This window comes from Scomber scombrus, chromosome 1, assembly GCF_963691925.1.
Source record: "Scomber scombrus chromosome 1, fScoSco1.1, whole genome shotgun sequence".
Taxonomy (NCBI): Eukaryota; Metazoa; Chordata; class Actinopteri; order Scombriformes; family Scombridae; genus Scomber; species Scomber scombrus.
In genome coordinates this window covers 14,881,735-14,909,194 of record NC_084970.1, presented here as the reverse complement: position 1 = coordinate 14,909,194, position 27,460 = coordinate 14,881,735, and the positions used below count along the sequence as shown (strand labels likewise).

Here is a 27,460-nt window from a genome sequence, read left to right as displayed (position 1 = left end):
CACACACACACACACACACACACACACACACACACACACACACACACACAAGCATGCATTTGTGCAACTGAGAACATAAACCAAAACCTCAGACATGCTCAAACATGTGCACTTAACATAACAGGTCTCCATTCTTTTTATGTGTGCTTAATATTAAACAATTAATAAATTGACAAATCATAGGAAAAAATATGTAATATATTACATAATATGTAATAATGAACTTGAAGTATAAGGGTGTGGAGTTAGAAAGAAGTGATGCAAAAATGAGACATGATCAGAATTTGACTTTTCTTATTAGGCATAGGGAAGAGCAAAAGTTTGTCTTACACAGCGCACTAAAAGAATGCCATGGGGCCATTAATATAAAGTGTTTATTCCCAGTGGATGATAAATGTGCTCAACAAGCTGTCAAATTGATTATGGATATTTTTGGGGTATGGTTGACATTTTGGCCTGAGAGTAGTGAATCATCATGTTTTATCTAAATCCTTATCCTCTGGGGAGCATAAATGTGCTCAGGGCAATCTGCTCATTGTATTTTGATATTTCATGTAGTGGAAATTTTGGGCTGGATAATAGCCATAGAATAATGGTCAAAGGTTCTCTGTTTGACTGCTCGCTCATCTGTTGTGAAAAATGTTGACAAATTTGACTTGACAGTAGAGATGGACAAAAGTTGAGTTAGTCACAAAAAGCAAAGAGAATAAAATTCCACAGCAATTTGGCCATTAGATATGAAGATCCTGCTGAGGGTAAGGAGTTGAGCACATTGATCAACCAACAAATCTACTGACCAAATAACATTACCATCCCTCTAGCCTTACAGCTAGCATGCAAAAACCTAGAATGTGTTGTGCAAAATAAACATTTTACATGTTGTAAATTCTTAATTCTCAGCTGTGGCTCAGGTGATAGATCAGGTTGTCTATTAATCCCCAACTCCTCCTGTCCACATGTTCAAGACATTGAACCCCAAATTGCTGTGCTCAACTCCCTCAAGTTCCCCCTTCTGTGTCGCTCTGTGTTGGAGGGCCATTCTATCTTCGTATTTTTCTTGGACAGGGGTGGTATTATGTTTAAAGTGACAAAAGAAATGTGGTGACCTGAAAGTGGAAAGTTTCTCTGAGATCGTTTTTAGATTTTTAGGGGTGAGCCTAAGATCATGATTTGTGACATCAAATCCTGGTCCAATGTAAAGACAAATATCCATTAATTCGGAAATCAGTAGCATTTGGGCATCTCTGTGCACCGCTGTTTTGGAAAATAAGTCAGCCTTTGTGTCGTTGCCTGGGAAACTCTTGTTAGTATTGCTCTGTTAAAGATAGGGCAGTGTGTCATCTGTGTATATAGCGAGTGAGTGAAGCAGAGGAAAAGGTTGGCAGTAAATTGTCAATCTGGTAGTGAATGTACATTGGACTACAGTGTGACAGTTAATAAATGTTGCAGCTTTTCGAGACCAAGAAAAGTTATGTCTGTTGTTTCTTGAAGTGCTGGAAAGGTGGAGGGAGTTAGTGCAAAGTTAGCAACAATAGGTTGGCCTAACCTAAAGATACTAAACAGAGAAATAGAGAATGGAGAAATGTGTGGGTGCTGTCATTTCTGTACTGTCTTAAACTTTAGATCAGCTAATGAACAGCCTGTTTGAGTTTAAATGCAGTTTTAAATAAATTGCCCACTTTATGTTATTGTCTCTTGCTCCTGTTTCTTCTTTTTGCATTTTGAAGCTCTACTTACAACCCGGTTACGATCCACCACCGTGAAATGTGAATACTTGTAATTTCTCCCCGATCTTAAGATTTTGTTCAGGAGTGTATCACATTGACATTTAACATATGGTGGTTAACAGGGAAATCCTTCCTACACATACACACCTTCATGTGTTATCATGTGTAAATGGGTGAATGAAAGGCACAAATCACTACACAAACGCAGCCATTTACCCTTCGTAAAATGGTATGGGATGGCTAACAGGAATAGGCTGTGTGTAATCTACAGCATAAATGCACAATATCAAATCAGCCCAGCCTCTCCACCGAGCTGTATGGAACATTTTATTTAGAGACCTTTGTCATTAAACTTAACCTGTGTTGTTTCACAGTGCTGTTCTGTCAAAATCGGGACAGTGTTTCATCAGTGATATATTACTTAATGTAGTGTAAAGAATACATTTTATGACCTACAAGTACATAAAACCAATTATACCCACACCATCAACTCTAGAGTTGTTAAGTGAGATAATTATATGGTTTAAATTGAGGCTTTTGTTAATTAAAAACTATTATGGACTGTTATAAATTGAGTTTATTGTTCACTCTGAATGTTTCTCCGTTTCTCTGCCTGTGCCTATGCAAACAAATGATTTTTGATATATTCCACAATATCTATCAGTAACAAGCAGCAATATTCAGCCATTTAAAGTTTTAAATATAGTATTATATATTAGGTAGTATTATTTCATATGTTATTGTATTGTTTCTCCTCTCTCTGTCTCAGTAAACAGAGGAGGTTGTGTGTAATCATCTACACAACATAACCCGAATAACTCCAGTCATGTTAGCTCTCTGCTGGCATTAATCAGAGCCTGGCGTATTAATGAGAGCGCGGCAGCTAGCTAATTACACCCATAGATTCTGCAGCAGCCCATTAAATATACAAATGACAGAATTAAAGAGCCCAGCCTCTTCTGATTAATCTTTAAATGGGGAAAAACTAATGATGTCTGTGCAAACTTTCCCTTCACACATTTCTCCCCCTCTCCTCTCAACGTCAATGCCTGGCAATCAATCATATTAATTAAGGAAAAATAATTTGTATCATTTAACATTTCCCTCTTTCCTCCTCAGTTGCTGCAGTAGGGCTGCAGCGATGTACTGTATTAGACGTGTCTGGAAATGATCCAAGTCTATTTGTTTCTGCATTCATTTTTTCCCTTCTTTTTTATAAACTGTTTGTGATGTTTCATCTCTCTTCATTTACTGTGGGTTGAAGAAATACATCTGGATTAATGGAAATATGAGCAGGCCATCATCCTCATTTCAATCAGCCCATTTCAGGCTCAAATACTGAAGAATTACAAATGAGGAGAGAGGACTAGATAATCAGTTTTGAACCAGTATCCATTTAAGTACATTATTTTTCCAAAGACTGACGCATTCTTAACTGAGATGCACATATTCCTTAATTCAAAGATGAACAAGGAGAGTAGGAAGTCACATTGTAGGACTTTTAAGTAGTAGGGACATCATAGATAAGATGAATGGACTAACATGCATTTATGGAAACAAGCACTAGGTATTCATATTACTGCACTGATTGCATATGGTTATAAACCTGTTTTATCTAAAGTAAGACTCAGTGTGGTAAATATTGACCTTAAGTACCCTAAATTCATTCAGCATTAAGAAGCATCATTAATCACAAGTGAACAGACTTATCATTTATTGGAAAATGCCCTCCTATAACAATAATCCCATAAGGAAAACAACCTATTTGGCCAAAAATAATTTTAGTAAAGTGGCCATTAAATTAAAGGTGAAAGGGCAAATATGTGATTTTACATGGTAAACAACTTTGATCTTAACTAAGATTTAACATATTAAGTATTGACCCTTCTCAAAGATGTGCCCTTAATTCACATGTTTAGAAATGAGAAAGCCTGGAGTAAGAACGTGAATGAACAATTTATGGAAAACAAAAAAGTATTAATATTCCAAGAATGGTGCATAATGTTGACAAGGAAAAATGATGATCTGCTGTTTCCTGCAGAGAGCCCATCAGGATGGTCTGAGCATCAATGCTACCACTGAAATAAAAACCTCATAAGTTTAAAAAAAAAAACGATTTAAAAGAACCTCATTTCTAAGCAATGCAGGTTTTAAAATGATGTCTTAAGATACTAAACTATACCAAAAAAGATTATACAAATATTACAATTTTACAGTTGTCATTGCCAGAGTTACTAGGTCTCCACAAGACATCAACGATTGACGAGTCTCTCCTCTGTGATCAATTGACTCTCGAGGGGGCATTACACTGCATTACATTCATAATCCAATTTGGCTTTGATTTGTTCGCTGTTCCGTGCGCTTCGATGGGAATAATTGTCTGTAGATGATGCTATTAGTATTGATGGTTGTAAAAGGGCGATGGTTTTGAGGACTGCCGACACATTGATGGTCCAGAATAGATCCGGTCTGAAAGTGATTGTCTGATCCATTACCCTTTATGAAGAAGGAGAGTAGAAGAGATGAGAGGCACCCCTCAATAACAAAAATCATTATCTATCTTGGCTGTACTCAGAGAGATCTATTTTTCTTTGAGAGAAAGGAGCATGGATGAGATCAAAAAATGATCATTTGCTGATTCGGGATCAATAAAAAAGAAAGAAAAAGAAGGTTGGAATAAAACACTGTGCAAAGTGATCACTGACATATTATGGAAGTACACCTGCAGAGGATAAAGAGGAAGTTGTGGATGTGATATCAATATAACTAAATATCTGATCTGGGATCATTATTAACTAAAATGATTGCTTCATACTGTATGTTCTGTTTCAATGTGTGTGTGTGTGTGTGTGTGTGTGTGTGTGTGTGTGTGTGTGTGTGTGTGTGTGTGTGTGTGTGTGTGTGTGTGTGTGTGTGTGTGTGTGTGTGTGTGTGTGTGTGTGTGTGTGTGTGTGTATACTTTAAAACTGTTGTCAATTCTTCATTAAAGCAAACTGGTTGTAGTGTTTCATGGAAGTAATTACTCCGATCCCTCCATTTTGTTGCCTCTCATTTCCCTACTTTGTAAACTCACCTGCTTTCCCATTTAAAGTAAACCAAAGTTTACCGAAATAAAAAGGCCTTCTTCAAATACTGTCTTTGGTATGTGGACACCGGCATACTGTTTGGGCTCCTAATACCCCAGATGTAAAATGAACAGTACATGAATCCTCTGTTTCTGTGTGGCAAACATATTTGGATATATTGACCAACACAGTGAGCTTTGTTAGCAATCTATTGCAGTCACATAAGGATTACAGATAAATAATTTTTTATCTGCATTAAGTAAGAAATTTGTCACCAGTTTTAGAAGACTTTTTAACTCGCAGACATAAATTCATGTTAAAACTGTTATCGTACAGTTTTGCCTTGGAAAAATGTTATCCCCCCATGAAACTTTTAAACTTTTAAATTCAAACAACAAACACAAGGTTTATGCAGGACAGTGAAGTAATCTCAAGTGGCATTGAAGAGCTTTTCCTGCTCAAATCCCACTGATTAGTATCAGCAGTCATTAATTATGAGCGTCAGACTGGGTGATGTTCTCAGATGAAGCAGAACATGTTTGGCTGTGCAGCTCAACCCTCTAATGATGCTGATAAACAGAAAGATAATTGTCCTTTAAGATGACTGGAGAAGTCATTCTAGACTCACACAGTGTAGTGCAATCACTGAACAACATAAAAAAACAAAACAACAACAGTAAAACCAACAAAGAAAGACTTGTATGTATGAATGCGTGTGCACACATACTCGCATGTATATAGCAGCAAAGACATACAGCGCATTATCTGGTGCACACACAGACATGTGCATGTATCTAGACAGGCTTTCTTACCTGTGAAGTCACTGTTGACAGGAAGGGTGTCACTGGGAAACTGATAATAACTGTTTCCTGGGAACCTGGTTCCTCTGACAAAAGGACCTTGTGGGTCAGAAAGAGACACATCTGTCCTCTCCACCTAGATTTTTTTTTTTTTAAATGTAGGATTGTGAAATTGTTATTTCTGTAACAAAATGACTACTTATTATAGTCATTACAATTAGTATATAACCACATGCTGAATTCATACAGTGTTCAACTGCGAACTATTAAATCACGTTTTTTGTAGCCTAGGTGGTGTGTGTGCACAAATGCTGTTGCGTGCACATGAAATTAAGAAAAATGCTACACCTTACAGACCTGGTATAATGGGTGTGGTCCATTGAGTTGGGCAGGGGGATCCCAATCTATGTGAATGGTGGTTTCATTTACTTGATGTAATCGAGGTGGGGACAGTCCTGTTGGAGCTGTGAAGAGAGGCAAAAAAGAAGATGACAAGAAATGCAAACAAGAACTATTTTTAAATCTTAATAACACAGTTTTATTTTCTTGTCTCTTGCCACAATCTGTGTGTATTCAGTATCTGATTTACTGACACTACTACTGGACTGTGCCTTGTATTGTCCTTCAGACACGTTGAATGTAAATCCCATCCGCACTATGATTACGCCTGAGTTTTCCTGTAAAACTGGCTGTCACAAATTGTGTGATCTAAGTAAATCCAGTGGAAAATAATATATAAAAAACCTCTGTTAACATGACTCCTCCTACTATTTGTGAGATCATCTCATAAATGCATATGCAATGAGGAGAGAGGTACACATTGCACCTGCACAAATGAAACATAAACTGCAACTTCAGCCTGGTTTGACTGTTTGATAAATATACAGCATGTGTTTGTGTCATATTCACACATTTGCACATAAAAACAGGTCCAAAAACCTTAGTGACCCTGGCCTAATTTTGATTGATTTACATTACATTATAATTTTGTGGTCTTGTTATTTTTGTTATTTTCAGTAGAAACATGCCTTGAACCAATTTCTCTCATACCTACTGTATTTCCAAATGTCCCATTTTCATTTAACAGGAGGGTCAATTTAATTTCCTTCTTTCACTTTAGACAATTAATTAAATGTCCCTTTGAAACATACTAGGAGCTACTGGATAAGCAGCTTCAATATGTTTTATAAATAAATCAACTTCCAATTGGCTGATATGGTGAGGAGATATATAAGAATGGCGGAAGAAACATCACAAGTGAGGGAACGGTGTACACATGGGAAAGATGTGCATGCATTAAGTGTCATTCCAATCTTTTTTCTTCTTGTTTCTGTGTGCGTGTGTGTATTTCTGTAATGGTCTAAAAGGTCTGCGCTAGGAGTAAATTAGGCCTCAGTGACACGGACACAACCATCTTTAGTGTGAGTTCTAATAGAGCTCTTAAAAGGGAAGTGGACAGCTTGTGACTGGTAAGCTTGATAGCTTACCAGTCTATTGAAATTGAGCAATGGGTACATTTAGAGCACTGTCTGTGCTACATACACATACACACATACATGCTGGAAAGAGAATGTTTTTTTAATGTTCAACCAAGGCCTGTTTGTGTGTGTTTGTGTGTATTAAGGGCAGATGGTTACTAAATAAGCATGTACAGTAGATGACAACTCAAACAATGTGCTGGTTGACTGTATGATCAAAGTATAGAAGTGGATATGTCATCAAGTCTATAAAAAATGGAAGTTGCTGCACAAGACAGTCTGTAAGAGAGCTGCCTGTTTATCTCGTGTAAAACTATGCCTTACAGTATCTGTACATAAGGCAACACAAGGCAGCTTATTACATGAGAGGGCAAGCCAGGCTTCCTGGGTTTCTGACGAGGACCCAGTGGTAAAATGGACCACGCTCTGCTGGTTCAGTGAACTGGTATGTCTATGGGTGTTGTCTGACTCTGAGACTGCAATTGTTACTGAGGGCATTATAACTGATTCACTCACCCTTGTAGAGCTCTATTGTCACCAAGGATGGCACTTGACATCAGTTACCATCCAGGTAGTTAAACTTATTTGCCATGCTCTCAGAGCCAGACCATAGAGGCTGCCTTACAACACAACGAAATATTAGACTAGACTTGTTCAAAACTACAGAGAAAAAATAATGTGTCTTCTTTTTTGCAGGTTACTCCTATTCCCATTCTTTAATGTTACTAAAGTTGATGAGAATATTGTCATTTTAACAGTCAAAATCAAAGTGCATGTTCTTCCTACTAGAATTTATTCAGTGTGGCCTCATGCAAGACCACCTCTTATGAACATATTTAATCTTCAGTGGGAAATAATGAATATTCACCAAGTTTCTCAAATTTATTTAGATACAATGAGAATAACAAGTGAATTATAATCTCATTTAATCTATAATCTAAGCAAATTCCAAGTTTAAATGTTGCCAAAATCAACAAAATCATGTTTTATTACACTCCAACAGCTGCCTGTTGTCTTTAGGAAAGTTGCTCAGGAGACATTTACTCACGAGTGTAATATCACCTGTTGGTTTACCAAGATGACTTTTGGCATCCAACTTCATGTCAACATATTTCTTCTTTATTATTCATCACATTACAGGGCTGCAATGATATAACATTGACACCTGTAGTAATATGATATCAGGACTTCAAAATCAGTTGCCATAAACAGGCTCTATAGATAAGTCTGCAGTCACAATCAAAATTGATGAACATTCAGTCAGTGTTCTATTCATCGCAGTAGACAGAAGACTGAATTAAATTCAAAGTTAATGAGGAAAATAACTTTGGCAGTTTTACCAAGATACAGGGATGTAGTGTAATAGATAGTGTGTCTATGCGTTTGTGGGTGTGTGGTGTCATAAAAGACAGCTCTCCTCCTTAGTGAACATTCAGACAGAAAAAAGTGGGTGGGCAATGTGCTTTAGGTCAGTTATCCAAATTACGCCTATTTGGAAATCTGTTCCGACATTTTCAGAGAAGCCGGGTGAGACTAGCCGGTCACCTCAGCAATGAGCAGTTTGGTCCCTGAGATGAAGTAAACGCTTGTCGTATTCCATGGGAGAACACGATCCAATGACTGATCACAACACACATCATAATGCAAAAAATGTCGTAATAAAATAAGATAATTGGGGGTTTTTTCAGTGCCAATACAACTTTTTCCAGTACAAGTGTTTTAATACCTATGTTTCCGTTTTCGGTTCAGGTTTTTGTTTTTGATGCCAAATTTTACATTTGATGCAAAAATGTAACTGATGCTGTTCTGGCCCCATAATGTCCCTTTGTTTTTCTTCCCAGTGCCTTCAGCATTAGAGTATCAGAGCATTGATCTGCTTGACTATCCCCATTCTAATAATTAAGAATTAAGATTTTTTCTACACAAAGCTAAAGTCAGTCTGAATTCAGGCTTAGTAACTGGTGGGAATCTAATGTGCTGTCCTGTATTTTTCTGCTTGTTAATTCACTGTAATGTACTTAACACTATGACACATTCAGTTTGAGGAAAGTCACTTGCCTTATCAAACACACATGTACATACACTCCCACGCACACACACAAGGTTAACAGTCCACCAGAAAGGTTAATTTTAGCTGCCTACATGGTAATGAAGCAGCTAAATCATGGGCCAGCTCCCAGGAGCAATTGTGCATGTGTGTGTGTGTTTTCTGTTTTTACAGCGACTGACATGTCTTAACAGGCTCTTAGCGTACAGTTACACCACGCACACAAGCACACTACTTATTGACATGGCGATCCCTTGCCATGCATATTTCTCTCCTCAAGAAGGGCCTCAGGCCAATTATGCGTAAATCAATAAAGTTCCTGTTCTGTTGAGTGGTGTTACAGTGTAAGTGTGTATGTGTGTATGTCTCTGTGTGTGTCTGTCTTGTAGAACAAGCCTTTATGGATGTAGGATACATTAAACATCCCCATCAGCCCCTGATTAGCCACTCACTTTACGTCGTGATCGATAACTTTGTGGGAAGACACACACAGAAACAATTGCAAAAGCGTCAACACACATGGACAGAGCGCTCTTTGCTTGTGTTGTTATGTCTGCCTCAGTGTGTGCATTAATGTTTGGTCATGTGCTTTGGTGTAACTCCAGTGGTTTCGCAGATGCTGCCTGCTCACTTACAACAGATGGTAGCTGGCTCTAATGGCCCACCCTTATGTGTGGTAGATTTATCAGCGCATCAGTACCATGCTAAAGCACACCTTACCAGGAGCTCCATGATGTGAGTATAATTTTATCTACAAACAGAGTTTCATTCAGGAGACATAACAATTTTAATTTAATTTCTGTAAAATACAATTTAAAAAGTTTAAGACAGATGTTTTTGGACAAGTCATGCAGGAGTTTTTTAGTTGGGGGGGGGGGCAAAGAGGTTACAATTTGTTAGGAGGAGAAAAATAACAGGATTACAGGAATTCATTCAGCTCTTCAGCAATATAGATTGTTTTAGAACAAATAAGGTAAGTAATCTAAATTTAAACCTAGGTAAACATGCTGTCAAACTTTTGATTTTGCTGTCAATAAATTGACTTGAATTAGAAGAACAGACATATTCAGGTGAAGATATTTAAGTTTTAAATATGTCTATAAGGGCAGAAATCCACATAATGTTTGGCAGTCGTGTAAAATAGTAAATGCGCAAGAACATGCAAAAAACTATGGTGCTTTGAAACCTATTAAAATCTGCATAAAATGTACTGGATGTACAAATAACCTTGTACAGTGCTTATAAATGGTTACATAAATGGTAACAAAAATAAACAATAAAAAGTAAGGCAACAGCTTTTAAGAGTTTCCTTTTATCTTATGATTACAATGTATCTGTTCTCTACTGTTTATAGGTTACATCCATTTTATTGGTGATGAGATAAAACAGCTTAAATACAACACTAAGTGGGTATGCATCGACCAATACCTCTTAGATTATGCTTTAAAAATTATTTTTTAAACATTTTCTCTGAACTCTTGAGATGATAGTTTTAAACTGAATGAGAAAAAGTGATAAGAGGTGTGGAGCTTCAACAGAAGCTCAACACCCAATGGAGTAGCACATGCTATGCAAATTGTTTTGAGATGGCATATGCCATTATCATTTCTTATAGTTGAAACAAGGGACATCTTTGGCGTTGGATGAAACAAAATGTCTGCAACAGATGTGGCTGTTAAAAATACATTCAAAAAGTCAACTGGGTACAATAAGCCATATTGTAGCGTACTGTATTACAGTCAAGAGAAGTCTTTGGAATCACTTGAAATAAACATTGTCGCTGTGTCAACAGATGTAGCCATTAAAAATACATTTAAAAAGTCCACCGATTACAATATGAAGGATAATTCATCACAATAAACACAAGGAAGGACTTTTTGAGAATTGTGTAAAATGAAAATATTTGCTATGTCAACAGATGTAGCTGTTTAGAGTATGTTCAAAAGCTCAAATCCCTGAGCAAGTATTTATAGATGAAAGGTTTTTTTTCTCTCAACCACCCAGCACACCCAATGTCTATTCACCTAAAAGGATAAACAAAACAAAAACAAAACAGAAAAACCATAAAATGAGCAGCAAGAATAGAGTCCATGAGTGAACAGATGGAAAAGTGTGTTGGAGGGTCAAGTGTGTGTGCAATATGTATCTCAGAATGATTCATGTTTCTCTGCTGCCATGTGCTATTTGTGTTTAAGTGGAAGAGCCTGGTTGAGATACGAGAGACGAATGGATTGAGTGAAAAAGCGAGAAAGCTACAGACTGCCAGAGAGAAACAGACAAATGACAACGAATGAAAAACTGTGCGTGTGTGTGTGTGTGTGTGTGTGTGTGTGTGTGTGTGTGTGTGTGTGTGTGTGTGTGCGTGTGTCATCCTGCACTGATCAATTAGTGCTCATCTCAGTCCTAGAGATTTGTGTCTGAGTTATTAAACACAGCTAATTCATCCCACTTCCATAATGGTTATAAATCTAAAGGACAGAGAGAGAGAGAGAGAGAAATCTCGTGTGGGTTTTTTCTGTAACTCAGTGTGTGCTTGATTCACGGCCAGCAGGAAGTGTGTGCTACACCACATTTTTCTCCTTGTAATTAACAGTAAATTGTTTTTACTGCCGAGCACCATGAATATCCCCTCTGGTTAACACAACCAATGCTGTCGCCAGTCATGTGCCCAATGACTGACTGTGCACTTGTGCTTCTGTGTGTGTGCATATGTCAGTGGCTTGTGTTGTCGCTGTTATGAAGAGAGTATCACACATCTTAATGATTCATGTCTGTGATTTGGACATAACATTCAGTACTGAGAATGAATACACACAGCATGAAACTGAATTGTTCTTATCCTTGAAACAGACAACATACTGGCAAATTATTTTTGGCTTCTTTTAACTTCTTTTCTACAGGTCTGCTTACTGTTGTTGTGCAATGCTTGATTTCATGATTTGATTCTTGATTCAAAACTGATTCTTGATTTAATAAATAGAAAAGTATATATATATTTACAGTAGGCTCTCACTCCAGTGCACTGTGTGCCAAACCATTTACTCCTGTCCTTAATTTTACCAAACTGTAATATGAAACATAACTGGCAACCCAAATGGTCTTGATGAAGGTCACTGGCTGGTGAACAGAAAGTAAATTGGGAGTATCTTACAGTCTTCTACCTGTATATGAATAATTAAATGAAAGTGTGCTGACCTAAATCACTGGCCAAATGTTTTTTGTAATAACAGAAGTTGGTGTGTGTGTAACGGAGTGATAGGCAAATGAAGACAGAAGACTCTGCTGCACCACTTGCACTGGAGAAAGTCATTGCAATCCATAATGCTGTTTGCAAGCAGGGCTTTTGAAATATAATAAACCACAGACCAGTTTGGTTAAATGGAAGTTGTGTTTAGTTTTTGTAAAGTGCTGCAGTATGTTTTGGTAAGTTGGTCCTATTACATTGAAGTTACTAAATCCAAAACGATGATGAACTACAAGATAACTCAAGCACTTGTGCTGTAGACAGCTGGGTGCTGCACTCTCCTCGCGGTTGCATTCCACATTTTTTGTTCCATCGACATGACATTATTGACCAACATTATTACTGAAAAAATATTTCTGGCATTTGTGAATCCATTTAGAAAAGTAGAAGACAATGTTTACAACCATGTGTGACTACATGCTTATCTTTTGGTCTTACCTGCTGGTAGGGTCTGTCCTGAGATTGGCAGACTGGTAATGCAGCCGGTCTTTGTGCAGACAGTAACAGTAAAGTTGTACACATGGTAAGGCTTCAGTCCTTTAACCAAATACACAGGCTGTGACAATGGTCCCGATCTGTGCAAGACCTGCCAAAGAAAAAATGAAAACTGAATTCAAACCTTGTTTAAAAGGTGGCATGTTTTATTTAATTGGGGAAAATAAAACTATGGATGAAAAGAGTAAAGAAACACATGAGAGCGACATATCAGTTGTATACTGTGGGCCACACTGATGGTGCATGCAGTAAATACTAACATGACAACTCACACTCAATTCTGAAACAATTTTCAACTTCATCTGTTGAGATATTGGTGCGATGCTTTAAGAGTGCCTGTTATACAACACACTGTCTTACCAATTACCAAAGTGTTTGGTTCAATCACATATTTAAATAAAACTTGAGTGCTTCTGCTGGTCAGAGTATTTTCTACACACACAAAGAACCATTAGTATTGTTTCTATAAAGTTCACATTGTGAATACAGTCGATTTCCATGGCTTATTCCTTCTCTCTGAACACATATTTATACTTCAAGATATGTATTCAGACAGAAAGTGAAGTGCTTTTTCACCCATTATTTGCACAGATTTGACTGCTGGTTCTGTTCGCCCCAAACAGCCAATGTACCAACTGTACAGACATTAGCTGTAAAATAGCTAACAATGGACAGACTGACCATGTGTGGGGGAGAGTGTCTGTGCTGAGCTCAGCCTCTGAAAAAACACAAGAGTGAACTCCCAATTCTGTCCTTTTTCCTCTCAGCTATGTATACATTCATAAAGCCAAATTCTCGCACAAGCTGAAACATTTTCAACTTACATGGAAACATCTTTAAGTCATTGCACACCGACCAGGCAAATTCACATCTAATCATGTCTTTCAATTATTTGCTTTGTGTTCTGTCTGAACACACAAAAGAGTCAACCTTTGTGGATCCTATGTGAACAAAGATGTTGTTCTGAGGAGGAACTAATCCAACATTTACCTGAACAAAAAACACAAATCACTATAAAATACAACCTTTCTACCTTGACATCTAACAATCTCTTTGGCAGTGTGACTATGGGTGCAATTTTTTTGTCAACTGGTGGTTGTGGCAAAGCTTAAAGGTCTTTCAGCTGTCCTACTCATTGTGTGCAAGTGCATCAGAATATGTGTGTGTCTAACCTGACTAACAACAGGAGGGGCATAGGGATTGTTGGTCTGCTCAGTGAGCAAGTTGACTCTATATTCCGTGACCTTTCCTCTGGCAATGACCCCGTCACGTTCAGCAGAGCTCCAGGTAACCTTGAGACTGTTGGATGAAAATGCAGACACTTCTGGAGGAGCCATGAACTCTGGAACTGAAAGCACAGTTACACATAGTTTATCTTTAAACTTATTAGGTCACATACTGTGAGTCGCATATATTAAATAAGCTAATACTGTTTAAATTAAGTAAATTATTATGTAGTATTTATTATAATATTTTGAGGACTGGAAGCAAGCTAAATTATCCAAATAAGCAACTTTATATAACTGGTAATTTTATAATAACAGAACAAGGTATTTTATTAGGTATTTTAGGCGCCAAGCCTAGGCTAGTGTAGCTAAATTAGCCCAGAGGTAGGTTAGCAAATTAGCTTAGCGTTGCATTCATTTCTAATAACTGGATCCTGCTGAGCATGAAAAATACCACCAAAAATATCAGCTTTTTTAAATGTTGTATTCTTATGTGAAAGTTTGGTATGAGCAACTCAGAGGCTGTTCAGTTGGGCTGTATTTTCAGTGCCTTCAGCAGACACGCCCCCAGCATTTCAGTGCAGAGAATACAGCTTATTTTACCATGATTTTAAAACCTTATATTATATACCTACCAACCGACCATAAGCTATTTATAGGGCTATGATAAACAAAGCTGGATTCTATCTAAAATTTAGCATCTACTAATTAATTTCAGATTTGGACTGTCAAACACAACACAAAACAATGCATTTTCTCTTGCCTGACGCTAATATCTGACACTTACATAACTCCGAGATGTAAGCTTTACTAAACTCTGTTGTTGTTTCCTTAATATTTTTGGTTAGTCTTAAAAATGAACCTTTTACAGTAAGTAAATTAAAGACAAAACACAAATTTATACACAGACGCATGCATTAGAAATGGAGACTTGGTGGATATTATGTGGATTTAATGGATTTAAGTATTCTATAATTCTACGGTTGTGATAGCCACTATTACATGACAGATTAGAGAGAAGGATTCTTTTATTCTGCTGTTGATGGCATCTAGCTGTGAAATACGCTGTGAAATGTGATTCATGGGAGACATATCCACGGTCATATTCTGTCTTTCTAACGCAGCACGTGTACGCGCACAAACACTGACAGACACTCCACGTTTAAAATGGTGTTATCATATGCTTGTTATCCAGACACATAGCTTACAGTGATGTTGGAGGCAATCGTTTAGTCTTAATGAGCCATATCATCTCTTTGAAATTCAAATACCTTAATGAGTTTCCCCTCCCCCCCACACACACTTTTTATTTTCTCCTTCCTTTCCTTCTTTCTTTCTCTACTACATTCCTCCTGACAGAAGGCTGTGTTTAAAAAAAAATTTAAAATTTTTTTAAAAAAAACATTCGATTTTTATTACATCCATCAGAAAGATTCTCTGGTGGACCCAAAATCACTTATTCCATTTTGATGGTTCAGATGTAGGATTTCTGTCATTACATTTACATTTTACCATTTCTTATGCTTGATCTTTGCTTGAGGAAAGGATACCTCCATGTTAACTGGAACACCACTGCATTCACAAGCCATTTTGGTTGAAAACTCTCCCATTGCAATCAGATATAAACATTAAGGTTACAGTAACATTTCTAACTCAGTCATTTTCTGATTTGTCTGATTCTTCTACCAACCTTTGTATCTACTTTGTCACCAACCTACCAACTTTACTCCATGGCCTTATTTAGGTAAGGCCATAAGCTGTTGTGTAAAGCTAAAAAGGTGGATAGTGTGTACACCCGACCCTAATTGGGTACAGGACAAAAAATAACAAGCAAAGAAAAAAAGAGAGGTTGTCCACACACTGAAAAGGACAAAACCTTGCAAAACTTTCGGAATCTTGCAAATTTCAGTCAGTTTGCAGACAACATAATTGTCTTTAACTTCATGTGTAAAAAATCCCATTTACTTTATATTTTAGGAGATCCGTTAGATGAAGTAAAAGAAATAACAATGATTTATCCCATTGGAAAACCTCTTAACTGTCAGCAAGACCGTAATTAAAAAAACAGCATAGCCGGACTACCTGCTAACTACAAAGACTGAATTTTGAAAACTAAACTGCATTCAGTTTAAAAACAATAATGTAGGTTTGATATGTCTCTATACAAACCTCCTTCCATTGTGCGTGCAGTTGTCCACCCTGATGTGACACTCCCTGCCATATTGATGCTTACAACTTTCAGATGATAGGTGGAAAAGGCCTGCAGACCTGCTACAATGGTACTGCTCTCAGGGGCCAAGTCCTTGCTCTCGTTGGTTAGTTGTGCTTCGGGGGAAACACTTGAATCCAGCCAACCAATGCTGAAGAAGACTCTCTTTTCAACAGCAGGACTTGAAAAGTTAAGTGGTTCCATCGGTCCACGTAAAAAGACCTCATACCTTGTGATAACGCCTGTATAGAGAGCAAAACAGTTATAAAAAAAAAAAAAAAAAAGAGGTGTGTGCAAGAGATTAATATTGCTGCAGCAACAAAACGTCCTCCCTCAGTAAAGTGTTATTTGTGAAATTATATGAGGGGCGCAAGCACAGTAGCTACATGAATTGTTAGGTCAACATTGCAACACAATGTTCTTCTTTACGCTAGCTAAACTCTTTTTACTGAATTAGCATCCCAGTGCCAATTCAGTCTGTTTATGATAAAAGAATCAAAGCATCAAGTGTGTATTTGAAACTGTAGCCCTGCTTAATACTCATCTCTACTGGCAACAGGATGCAAAAATTGGTAAAAATGTTTATAATACAGTAATGTTGTTTTGAGGAAAATCAAACATCACAAATAATGAGAAAGCCCTGGCCAGTGTTTGGCTCACTCATAGAAAACAGGCTGATAATGACTAAGTCCTGGCTAGCCCTGTTTGGCTCTCTGGTGGAAACCAGGCTTTTGTTCTAATCTCACATGCTCTTTTCCACTTGTTCATAGGAAAAAGACAGAGCTGGGTTAGAATGAGGACAGAGCAGAGCCACATTACAATAGGAGACTTACAGACCCACTATGGAATAAATGAGTGTCCAAATATTGTTATGAGTATTAAATACAAATATATCAAAATGGAGCAGCTTAAAGTGGAACCTTTGTTAGGCCCAAGTCCAGTCTCTATACCTTCCCCTTTCTTTATTCCTTTCCATTAGATACTACAATATATTATTGTATATCTTAAGAGAAAATTGAATAAAATGACTTCTGGCAAGTTAAAGGCATTGTGGAGAAGAAGGAAATGTAAAAATCAGGAAAAGGGTCCCGAAAAGTTGAAGGCAGATGAGAAAAGGTCAGGCAGGTCAAGACTGGGATTACAGTTGAGTCTGGCTGTGAGCACACTGGTTGAGGGAAAACAGTTCTTTAAATAATGAACTGATGACACAGAAAATAAAGGAAGGACAAGCACAGAGACCTTTATAACAGGGCTTAGTAGGACACTGCGAAGGGAACAGATTAACAGAGGTAGGAAAACACACAGACACACACAGCAAGAGAAACCCAGGTTACAGGGCTTTGTATGACACTGAGCCTTAGAGCCGTTACAAAGCTCTCTGGATTTACCAAAGGCAGTTGGAGTTCTGGGTGTTTTGTGTGAGTGTGTGTGTGTGTGTGTGTGTGTGTGTGTGTGTGTGTGTGTGTGTGTGTGTGTGTGTGTGTGTGTGTGTGTGTGTGTGTGTGTGTGTGTGTGTGTGTGTGTGTGTGTGTGAGGGGGTGATCCTCATACTTCTTGAGTGACACAAGCCTGTGAGAAATGATACTAGGCAAGTGTTTTATTAGTGTTCGTTAAAAAATGTTTATGTTTTTGATTTTTACTCATTCTGGCATGAAAATTAATAAGTTATATATTTTTTATGTCACACATTTACATTTTACTTTTAATAAAGCATTAAACTTGTGAATTGCATGGAAATCTGATATGTGTACAATTTGTGTTTGTGCATGTTTTTTTTGTTTTGAGTCTCATGTTACACAAAATGAACGATATGCCTGTGAATGTTTGGTATCCTACCATTTGGCTGACTGGGAGGGTCCCATGAAACATGCAGTGAATGTGGTCCAGTAGCAGTAACCTTAGGTGGGGGTTGGTTTTGTGGGGGAGCAGATGCTGTCAGAAGAGACAAAGGGAGGGTAGACGTGCAACCCCCAGAGGAACATGCCTGTAGAGAGGGTTAGGATTTTGTTATTTTTATTTAGTTGACCCTAAAATGCTGGAAAATGTGCACTGATTAAGAAAACTCAGGCGTAAGCATACTTGCTGTATTCCTTTTTCGAAGTAATAAGAATAATTTCATGTAATAGCACACGTAAATATACACTGAGAACTGAAAACTGGCTGTCTAGTTGTCCCACCTACCTCCAGCGTGACAGTGTATTGGGTGAAGGGCTTTAGGCCACTTAACACCGTCTCTGTAGATAGGCCTGTGTAGTGGATGACAGGCCTTGCTCCACTGGATGACTCTTTGGAGGATAACACAAACCTGTGGGAGATTTTAAAAAAACTTCAAGCTCCATTCATTCTTTTTTCATAATTTTTCCAACATCTTTCATATCAATTAAAGGAAAACATACAATCCCATCTTGAATCATATGGAAACACACTTTCCATGTGTCTCCCTTTACCTTCTACCTACTTCACTAATTATTTTCATTCAATATCTATCCTTTATTTCCACCCATTCTTATTGCCTACCTTAATATTGTATCACACCACCTATTAACAATCCCAACTCCACTATCCATATTTTCCCCCTTCATTACATCTTCTACATTCTACATTTAAAAATTCTATTACTCCTGAGGGAAACAGCTTTTGAGGCAAATGAGATGTTTTTCCTTCCCTCACCCTCTCATGCTGTTCTCTGTCTTAATTCTGCAACCACTTTGCATACATTATATTAAGGCCCGACCGATACTGGATTTTTGGGGCAGATGCCGATAACGATATTTGGGATTTAAAATATATGGGCCGATAATCTTACATATGTGCATAAAAAGCACATTTTTTGCAATGTCAAACACTTCACAGTATATTACAGTTTAACTATATTTATTGTACGAAATGACTGAAACACTACACTTCACTGGGATTTTGATATATATATATATAAATATAACTTAAAAATATCGGACAACATGTATGCGGATATCGATAAATCTGTGATAGGATTATCGGCCGATAATATATCCGTTAACCGATATATCGGTCTGGCTCTACTCTACATCCTTAAATTCTTCATATCTTTCCAGCAAAGTATACATTTTCCAGACATTTCCTCCGCTATCCACAATTCCTTTCTGTGAATACTCTACATCTGCTGTTCTCTTTCTTTCCCAGTCTCTTCTTTATTTATTGTATCAGGGGCTCCACCTAACTGAAGCTTTCTAAGTCCCTTTCACCTCAGTGTCACATCACTGTTAGTTATCTTACTCTATCTCTCTTGAAGGGATTAAATAATTCAGCAGGTTTGGAATTATTTGTATACCAAAGAGAGGCTTAAACAAGTCACTTATCGTAGTTGGCTTCTTTTACGACTTCTACTCTGTGCCCTCAAGCCGTAATGTCGTGCTATAAAGTGTCTATCATCTTACTATACTCCCATGTCCTTACTTCAGCCCATGACCTGCTCCAGTAAGCAGCTACACACTTACTCAGCAAATGACAAACTGCAGAAACTACAAATGGCTTACGTTGCTCATTACAATGCTATTGTCAGTCAACATCAGTTAAAAGCACAACACATAGGGTATGCAGAGCAGCTACAAATCGTCTCTCATTTTCAAGACCCACAAGTTGGAATTTGTGACTGGAGTTTGACTTGCAGTAAAATTCTGCTTCTCTGCTGACTGGGATCCTGTGCGCTTTGCCTCTAAACCCCCAATCAAATCCCCTCCTTACCTTTCCACTGGGCCTGTATCATTTCGTGTTGCACTCCAGTTAAAGATAGCACTAGTTGGACCCGCTCGTCCCACAAGGTTTAAATGGAGCTGGTCTGCTTCAGGTGGTGCTCCTAAAGTCTGGTATGAGGCAGATGCACTTATTGTCACACCGGCCACATTAGCTGTTATAAGCCAGTAAGAGTAGCTGGTGTAGGGAGACAAACCAGTGTCCTCAAATGACTCAGGGCCTTAAGAAAGAGAAGTATGGTCGAAGAAATTAAGTGACAAGAAACAAGGGGTGTTGGTTCAATGTGCATTTTAAAAAGTCAGAAATGTTTTGAAGTGTGAACATCTGTGTGTTGCTTACTGAAAGGATAGTGACTCTGGATGCTGTGCACTGACTGTCCATTCCTGATGAGTGTGTAGTTGAGTCTGTCTGAGTTTGGAGAGTCAGGCGGATGCCAAGAGAGATTAATGGAGGAATAACTGAGAGCAAAACCTACTGGGGCAGGCTGCTGAGAGGGCGCTGCACAGACAGAGACAAAAAGGGTAAAATAGAAAGAGATAAACAGTGATTTATAGACGGATTGATCAAAACCGACAACAACAAGTCAGAACTCCTAAAATCAGACTGCTTAGGATTAATTACATTTTACATAAGCACATTGTTATACTGAATTTTTATGACGGTTAAGTCAACATGAGTGTGTGTGTTAGCATGTAAACCACACCTTTACTGCAGCCATAGGGGTTCTCAGCGTGCAAATGACTCGCTCCATGTTGACATACATCACATTTGTCTCCAGTCACCAGCAGCTTACACACACACACGCCTGAGTCTGGGTTACATGAGCCATTGACACTGCCCACTGGGTCACATTCACAGGGCTGGCATCTGGTCAAGCAAAGAAAAAATAAGGTCCATAATTTTATTGGCAGCTACAACCTAGCTGGTTGAAAACATCAAAACACATTAAATCTTTACCAGAACCGTGTCGGAGACCTTTTTACACAAACTCTGCTGCCTTACACTTACTCCGAACTTACATATAAAACATTACAGAAAAACCTTTTTAATACACATTCTTAAGATTTTTTGATGAGTTAATCACAACACAGATGTTGTCACAAAGAAATGTACTTCTTTGGTTGGATATTGCACATAGTTGTAAAACTGATTAAATACTGTAAATCTACCAGATACTAGCTGTCAACCAAAACCAATGGTAATTCCTGAGATGCTGCAATGAGATTATTGATAACATCAATAATGCAAAAATATATAACAGTAACAGCACCTGTATTGTACTGATTCACCAAATAAGCAATCACAGTGACAGTCAGTGAAAGGTTTGCATGTAAGTGTCAGGATGTCAGGCATCTTTGAGAAAGATTGAAAGACTGGCTATGTGCTGTACGTGTGTCTGAAAGGTGTTGGGTCTTCACCTTAACACTGTGAGAGAGACCCTCACCACTGTCTATCCCACCCACCATCCTTTAGCTGTGAAACTAATTTCACATAAACTGTATTCCCCCTCAGAGTTGTCAAAGTGTGTGTGTGTGTGTGTGTGTGTGTGTGTGTGTGTGTGTGTGTGTGTGTGTGTGTGTGTGTGTGTGTGTGTGTGTGTGTGTGTGTGTGTGTGTGTGTGTGTGTGTGTGTGCGACTGATGGTGTATGTGTCTGGGTCACCAGTGTGGTGTTACCCTCACTGGGGTTGGGCAGTGGGTGATCATCCGGCCAGCCACCTCACACCTTTACACACACACATACACGCAGGCACACGCACGCATAAACACACATACATTACATGTGCACCACAATCTGCTTGTTGGAAGATGTCTGGCTCACACTCACCTACACACCCTACAGTGTCAGAGATAGTGACACTGTATAAACCCTATTACTGTCACACACACACACACACACACACACACACACACACACACACACACACACACACACACACACATATGCACTAGTGTGTGTTTTTTTTCTTACACATACTGTACATACATGCTCACACTCAGCTACACTTACTTTATTGCTGTGTGAAAAGCCAAAGCCTCATAACGAGCCACAAATTTGTCCTGTCAACTGGTGCTCTCACACACACGCGCACGCACACACACACACACACACACACACACACACACACACATACACATACACTCGTACAAATACACACAAATGCCAGTGACTCGACCTTCACTCCATTCCCAAGGAGAAAGAAAACACCAACATCACACCCATTCTCTCTTTTTTCATCAGCCTCAAACTACAGTTTGTGTGTGAAAGAGAGAGTGACAGAGAGAATTTTGTGAGTATATATTGAGGTATAACATGTTAATAAAGATGACAAGCCTCAAAAAAATGATTTTAGGTGATGCAGTGTGTGCGGGCAAATTAACAACAAACTGTTGTATTCTGTCATGTAATCATTTAGAAATGGTTTTCCACTAACAAACTGTGTTATTCTAGGTTTTAGACCATAAGAACATAACATATGTAATCCTTTATAATACAATTATGCACGTGTACTTGAATATGTGTATGTGCCAATATTTAATCCCTCCAGCAGAATTACCATAATATTTCCCTGTGATGTATGAATTAGCAGTCAGCATTTTTCTGACCTGGTTTTCCATGGAGACACATAGAGACACTGGACCACATCCACAGCCAACTGCTCACATTGTGTGTTGTGTGTGTGTGTGTGTGTGTGTGTGTGTGTGTGTGTGTGTGTGTGTGTGTGTGTGTGTGTGTGTGTGTGTGTGTATGCGTGTGCATGCCTGTGCTTGTGTGTGAATTAATTTGTGTAAAACCTATTGATTGAAGGAGGAGGACAAATTACTTGATGATATTTAGATGAAGAAATCCTTATTACTGAGTGACTATGAGCACATAAAAAGGATTCAGCAGTAATAACCTAAGACTTTATTTGTCATTCTTTCACAGAAAGAAAGAAAGAAAAAAACACTTTATAAAAAGGGGGAATAAATTCCCAAAGGCACATTGGTAAAGTAGAAAGGTAAAAAACCTTTATCATATCAGTTACATGATAAAAAACAACCCACGATGCACCTCAGTGTTTATGATTAAACTATCACTCTGTATCTCACCCTCACTCCATCGTTCCATCTCTCTACTGTGAAGAGATCTCAGCCACAGCTGGATCTCATCCTTAATGTTTTAACGCTGGAGAATACAGCAATCAGGCAAGGTCAGTTAACATGCGCGCACACACACGCACACACACACACACACACACACACACACACACACACACACACACACACACACACAGTGAACCACTAGTCAGTTTGTGGACCATCTATCTGCTATGACACACTGTTAAGAAGGATGTGTAGGGATTGCATAGGAAGTAACGACATACAGTTAGAGTTGTGCATGTGTGTTTTAAATTGTGTGTGTGTATATTGCAGTGTGTGTAAGATAGCCCGCAGGTAGAGACATGAGCGGTAAAGGTCAAAGCAGCTCTTAACTCATGTAAGTCATATGTCTGCCTACCTATCAGTAAACTGTCTTCACAGAGACCGCACCTGCTGGTGTGTGTACTCCCATGTGCAGCTGCATGTGTGTATGTACAGGTGGTGCAATTACAGGAAAAAAAGTTTTACAAGATGTATGACGAGCAAATATGGATTTTATCGTTTTTTGATAGTGTGTGTGTGTGTGTGTGTGTGTGTGTGTGTGTGTGTGTGTGTGTGTGTGTGTGTGTGTGTGTGTGTGTGTGTGTGTGTGTGTGTGTGTGTGTGTCAGTCATTGCGAGCATGTGGGTTACCTGCCCAGGCCAGGGTTGAATCCAAAGAACATCTCGCGACACTGGTCACATCGTCTCCCTCCCACCGAGGGATGGGCACATAAACACTGTCCACTCTGGCTCTCACAACCACGCTGTGATGCACCCATGGGATGGCAGCCACACTCCACACAAATACTCTGATCTGGAGAAAGGTAGAAGCCTGGACAGAGACAAACAAAATAAAGGAAAATTATGAATTTGATTTTTTTTGGGTTTTTTTTACCTTCATGTGAATTTCTTTTCTTAGTTTTTTCTTTCTTTGATTTGTTCTTTTCCTTTCTTCCTTTGTTATTGCCTGTCTTCTATATATGTTTAAAATGTTAAATCCATGATAAATTCTGACAACATTTATATTTGGCTGCATAAAAAATGATTGATCTCTATATGGTTGACTATTTGTAGCAGTTTTCTATACAATACTACTCTAGTGAAAATAATTATATCCAATGAATAGGGCTCAAATTACTTGCTATGAATTGCACAAAACTGTGAAAAAGCCAACATACATGGTTCATACCCTGAAATGTCAAATGTGTTATGTAATATTATATAATATTATATAATATTATTATGGTCTACTTAGAAATCCTCATACTAAATAGTGAAAAATGTTTTGGATTTGGATTTTGAACAGTCTGGTATAATTTTGAGGCAACTATTCAGTGCATCTCCTAATATACAACAGTGAGAGCTGTTTGCAGTTTATTTGTAATCAGTCAAAACGTCTGTGTGAGGTTACATTAAGCACTCCAGGTTCCAAACTAATATAAATAAATATAAATGTAAATATGAATCAATCTCATTTATTTCTCAAAGCCTGGCAACTAATAAGCTAATGAGATGTTCTATTTAGCCAATTGGAGAGAAATTTCTGAATGCCATGTACACCGTATCATGAATTGACAGTTTGAAGGAATGTAGTTATATATAGATAAAGACAAACAATAATGAAACCATGTTGGAAACATTGTTCATTTATGTTACCACATAAAAGTACTGAATATTAGCTTTATTGGATTTTGGGGGTATTTGTGAGATAATAACTATTGCCTTGTGTATTTTGTTTCTGTCTAACATCTTACCATCAATACATCCATTCATATTGTGTTTACAGTAAACCTTACTAGATTGTTGGTCCTTCTCCATTACTGACACAATACAACATCTGTTACCGCTAGCCACAAATACACACACACAAAATTCATGAGCTGATGTACACAAAAAAAGTCAAAGTGAGATGAGTGAGAAGATGCAATATCCTCCCTCTATGGTGTTTTTGAGCCCTGGCACCAACAAGACAATCACTGAGTGGAGATCTGGCAGAAGGCAAAAGCCAAACCAGACACACACACACTCGCACACAAAGAGCAAACACAAAAAAATGTTGGGGTATCATCCATTGTTCTTCACCATTGTCTGGTAATAACTTCTGGGCAGCAATCTATCCACTTTATTTATTTTTCTGATCACAAATTTCTTGCTGATCCAAATGTCATCCATCTATCCATCCATCCATCCATCCATCCATCCATCCATTATTTATAACACACTCACCAGGTCGACATCTACTGCAGTCCTTTCCATGGCGTGTTGGTATACAAACACATTGCCCAGTAGAGCTGTCACAGGCTGACCCTGCCACTGTTCCTCTGGGGTCACAGACACATGGCACGCAACCCTGGGACAACCCCTCTGGTAGGACACCAAAACAACATCAGAAGAAAGAGAGAGCATAAGAGAATTAGAAAACAGTCACTGCTTACACAACAACATAATAGTTTCACAAAACAGAAACAAAATATGTCTTTAGAAAATTAATCTTGAATGAACTATACAGAATCTAATGTGATGGTGAAAAACTTTAGCTTTGTAAAATATGTTGGACTCTCTTCATTACTGGAACTAAATTTGGATGTATTTTGGCTTCAGCTCTATGTTTTCTTACTGTGGATGTCTGAACTCCTGTTGTAGTAGTTGTGGGCACAGTTGGTACACTGCGCTCCCTCCACCCCCTCTCTGCATGGGCATTGTCCAGTCCACATATCACATACACCCTCTGGCACGGTGCCACTGATGTCACACACACATGGCAGACAGCCCAGGGAGTTTCGATGCTCTAGGGTGTGGTAACCATGACGACAAGAGTCACAGTGATGGCCTTCCACATGTTCCTAAAAAAGAAAGAAGGATAGGATAGGATTGTCACAAAGGAGCCACCGGGATGGTGGACCAACAATTGGTGGGTCTGAAGAAAGATGATTCTGTGTGTTGGATGAACAATGGATGAAGTGTGATGCTAATATTGTAAGAACTCCAACTAATGCACTGATGTTTTACACTGATTGCCTGGTTCAACTTGAGCCAGGGTCCTTTGTTGCATGTCATACCCATCTCTCTCCTTGTTTCCTGTCTGTCACTTCACTATTCTCTATCCAGTAAAAAAGGCAAACAAACAAACAAAAAAAAGCCAGAACACACCAAGTGAATTGAGAAGAGTTTGGGTTGGGGACCAGTTTGTTATTTTGTCATCTGGCAAAGCATGCAGAGTTTTTGTATACTGAATTTAAGTTCTGTGTTATTTGAACAATATAAATAAGTCATCCATTTCTTATTCCCTCTTTTATATGTTATATGTGTCAGAAAGTAACTGCAATTCATTGGCTAGAGGCCACCAGTGCCACAGTGAGAGGTTGTCAATCTGAGATAGCTCTCTGATTGTTGAAGACAGTCATTATGGAAGGTCACAATGTTTGACATAATAAGAAAAATCCCATAAAGTGAACTTGCCTTGCATACACATTGTCCAGTTTGAGGATCACAGTCTGTCCCGGGTATTGTCCCCTCTTGTGAGCAGTTGCAGGGAGTACAGGATCCCTCCAGTCGTAAACCATACAGACCGCTGCCACATGAGTCACATCGCTGCCCCCCCACCCCGGGCTTACACTCACACTGCCCCCCCTCAGGCTCACAGTACGGGCTGAGGGAACCCAAAGGGTCGCAGTCACATGGGATACAGCCGTCTTGGTGGGAAAGGTTCCAATAACCAAACTCACAGCGGTCACAAGAAAGACCTGGAAAGAAAGCATGACAGAGAGGACAGAGTGAGCGATTGAGAACATAAAAAACCTGTTCATAGAAATATTGAGGAGCAGGCAAACATAGAGATTTAAACAGTAATTTGATGCTTACTTGTTGACAAAATAGTGTTTAGCCTCTCTCTGTGTGTGTGTGCGTGTGTGTGTGTGTGTGTGTGTGTGTGTGTGTGTGTGTGTGTGTGTGTGTGTGTGTGTGTGTGTGTGTGTGTGTGTGTGTGTGTGTTAGTGAGTGAGTGAGTGAGTGAGAGCGAGAGGAATGGTGGGTGAGTGTATAAAACTGCCATCATTAGGGCCAGGCCCTCTACATATGATGGATCACTCACCTAAGGCCAAACACTTAATTTCACTGAGCGAGAAAATAAATAAATTAAGCAACTACAAGAAAAGAATGGAGGGAAAGGAAAAGAGGAGATGGAGGAATGGAAAGATGGATAGGTGAACATAAAAATAATACTAAATTACCATCTGGTGAAAAAACCGGGAAAAGGTGAGTTCTTTTTTGTCACTTCAGGAGAACACCTTGCATTTCCAAGGGCTTAACTTTTAA

At 38.5% G+C, this 27,460-nt stretch overlaps 1 protein-coding gene across 1 annotated transcript in view; it reads right to left on the bottom strand.

Moving 5' to 3' along the window:
- ush2a (Usher syndrome 2A (autosomal recessive, mild)) overlaps nt 1–27,460 on the bottom strand; it is a 231,796-nt gene that overhangs the window by 146,894 nt on the left and 57,442 nt on the right. Inside the window, 14 exon segments of the mRNA XM_062427527.1 lie at nt 5,605–5,728; nt 5,950–6,056; nt 12,800–12,947; nt 14,029–14,204; nt 16,252–16,533; nt 18,128–18,275; nt 18,473–18,596; nt 20,015–20,243; nt 20,363–20,521; nt 20,727–20,890; nt 23,798–23,978; nt 25,373–25,510; nt 25,764–25,989; nt 26,606–26,889. Of these exon segments, the coding sequence (XP_062283511.1) occupies nt 5,605–5,728; nt 5,950–6,056; nt 12,800–12,947; nt 14,029–14,204; nt 16,252–16,533; nt 18,128–18,275; nt 18,473–18,596; nt 20,015–20,243; nt 20,363–20,521; nt 20,727–20,890; nt 23,798–23,978; nt 25,373–25,510; nt 25,764–25,989; nt 26,606–26,889 (2,490 nt within the window).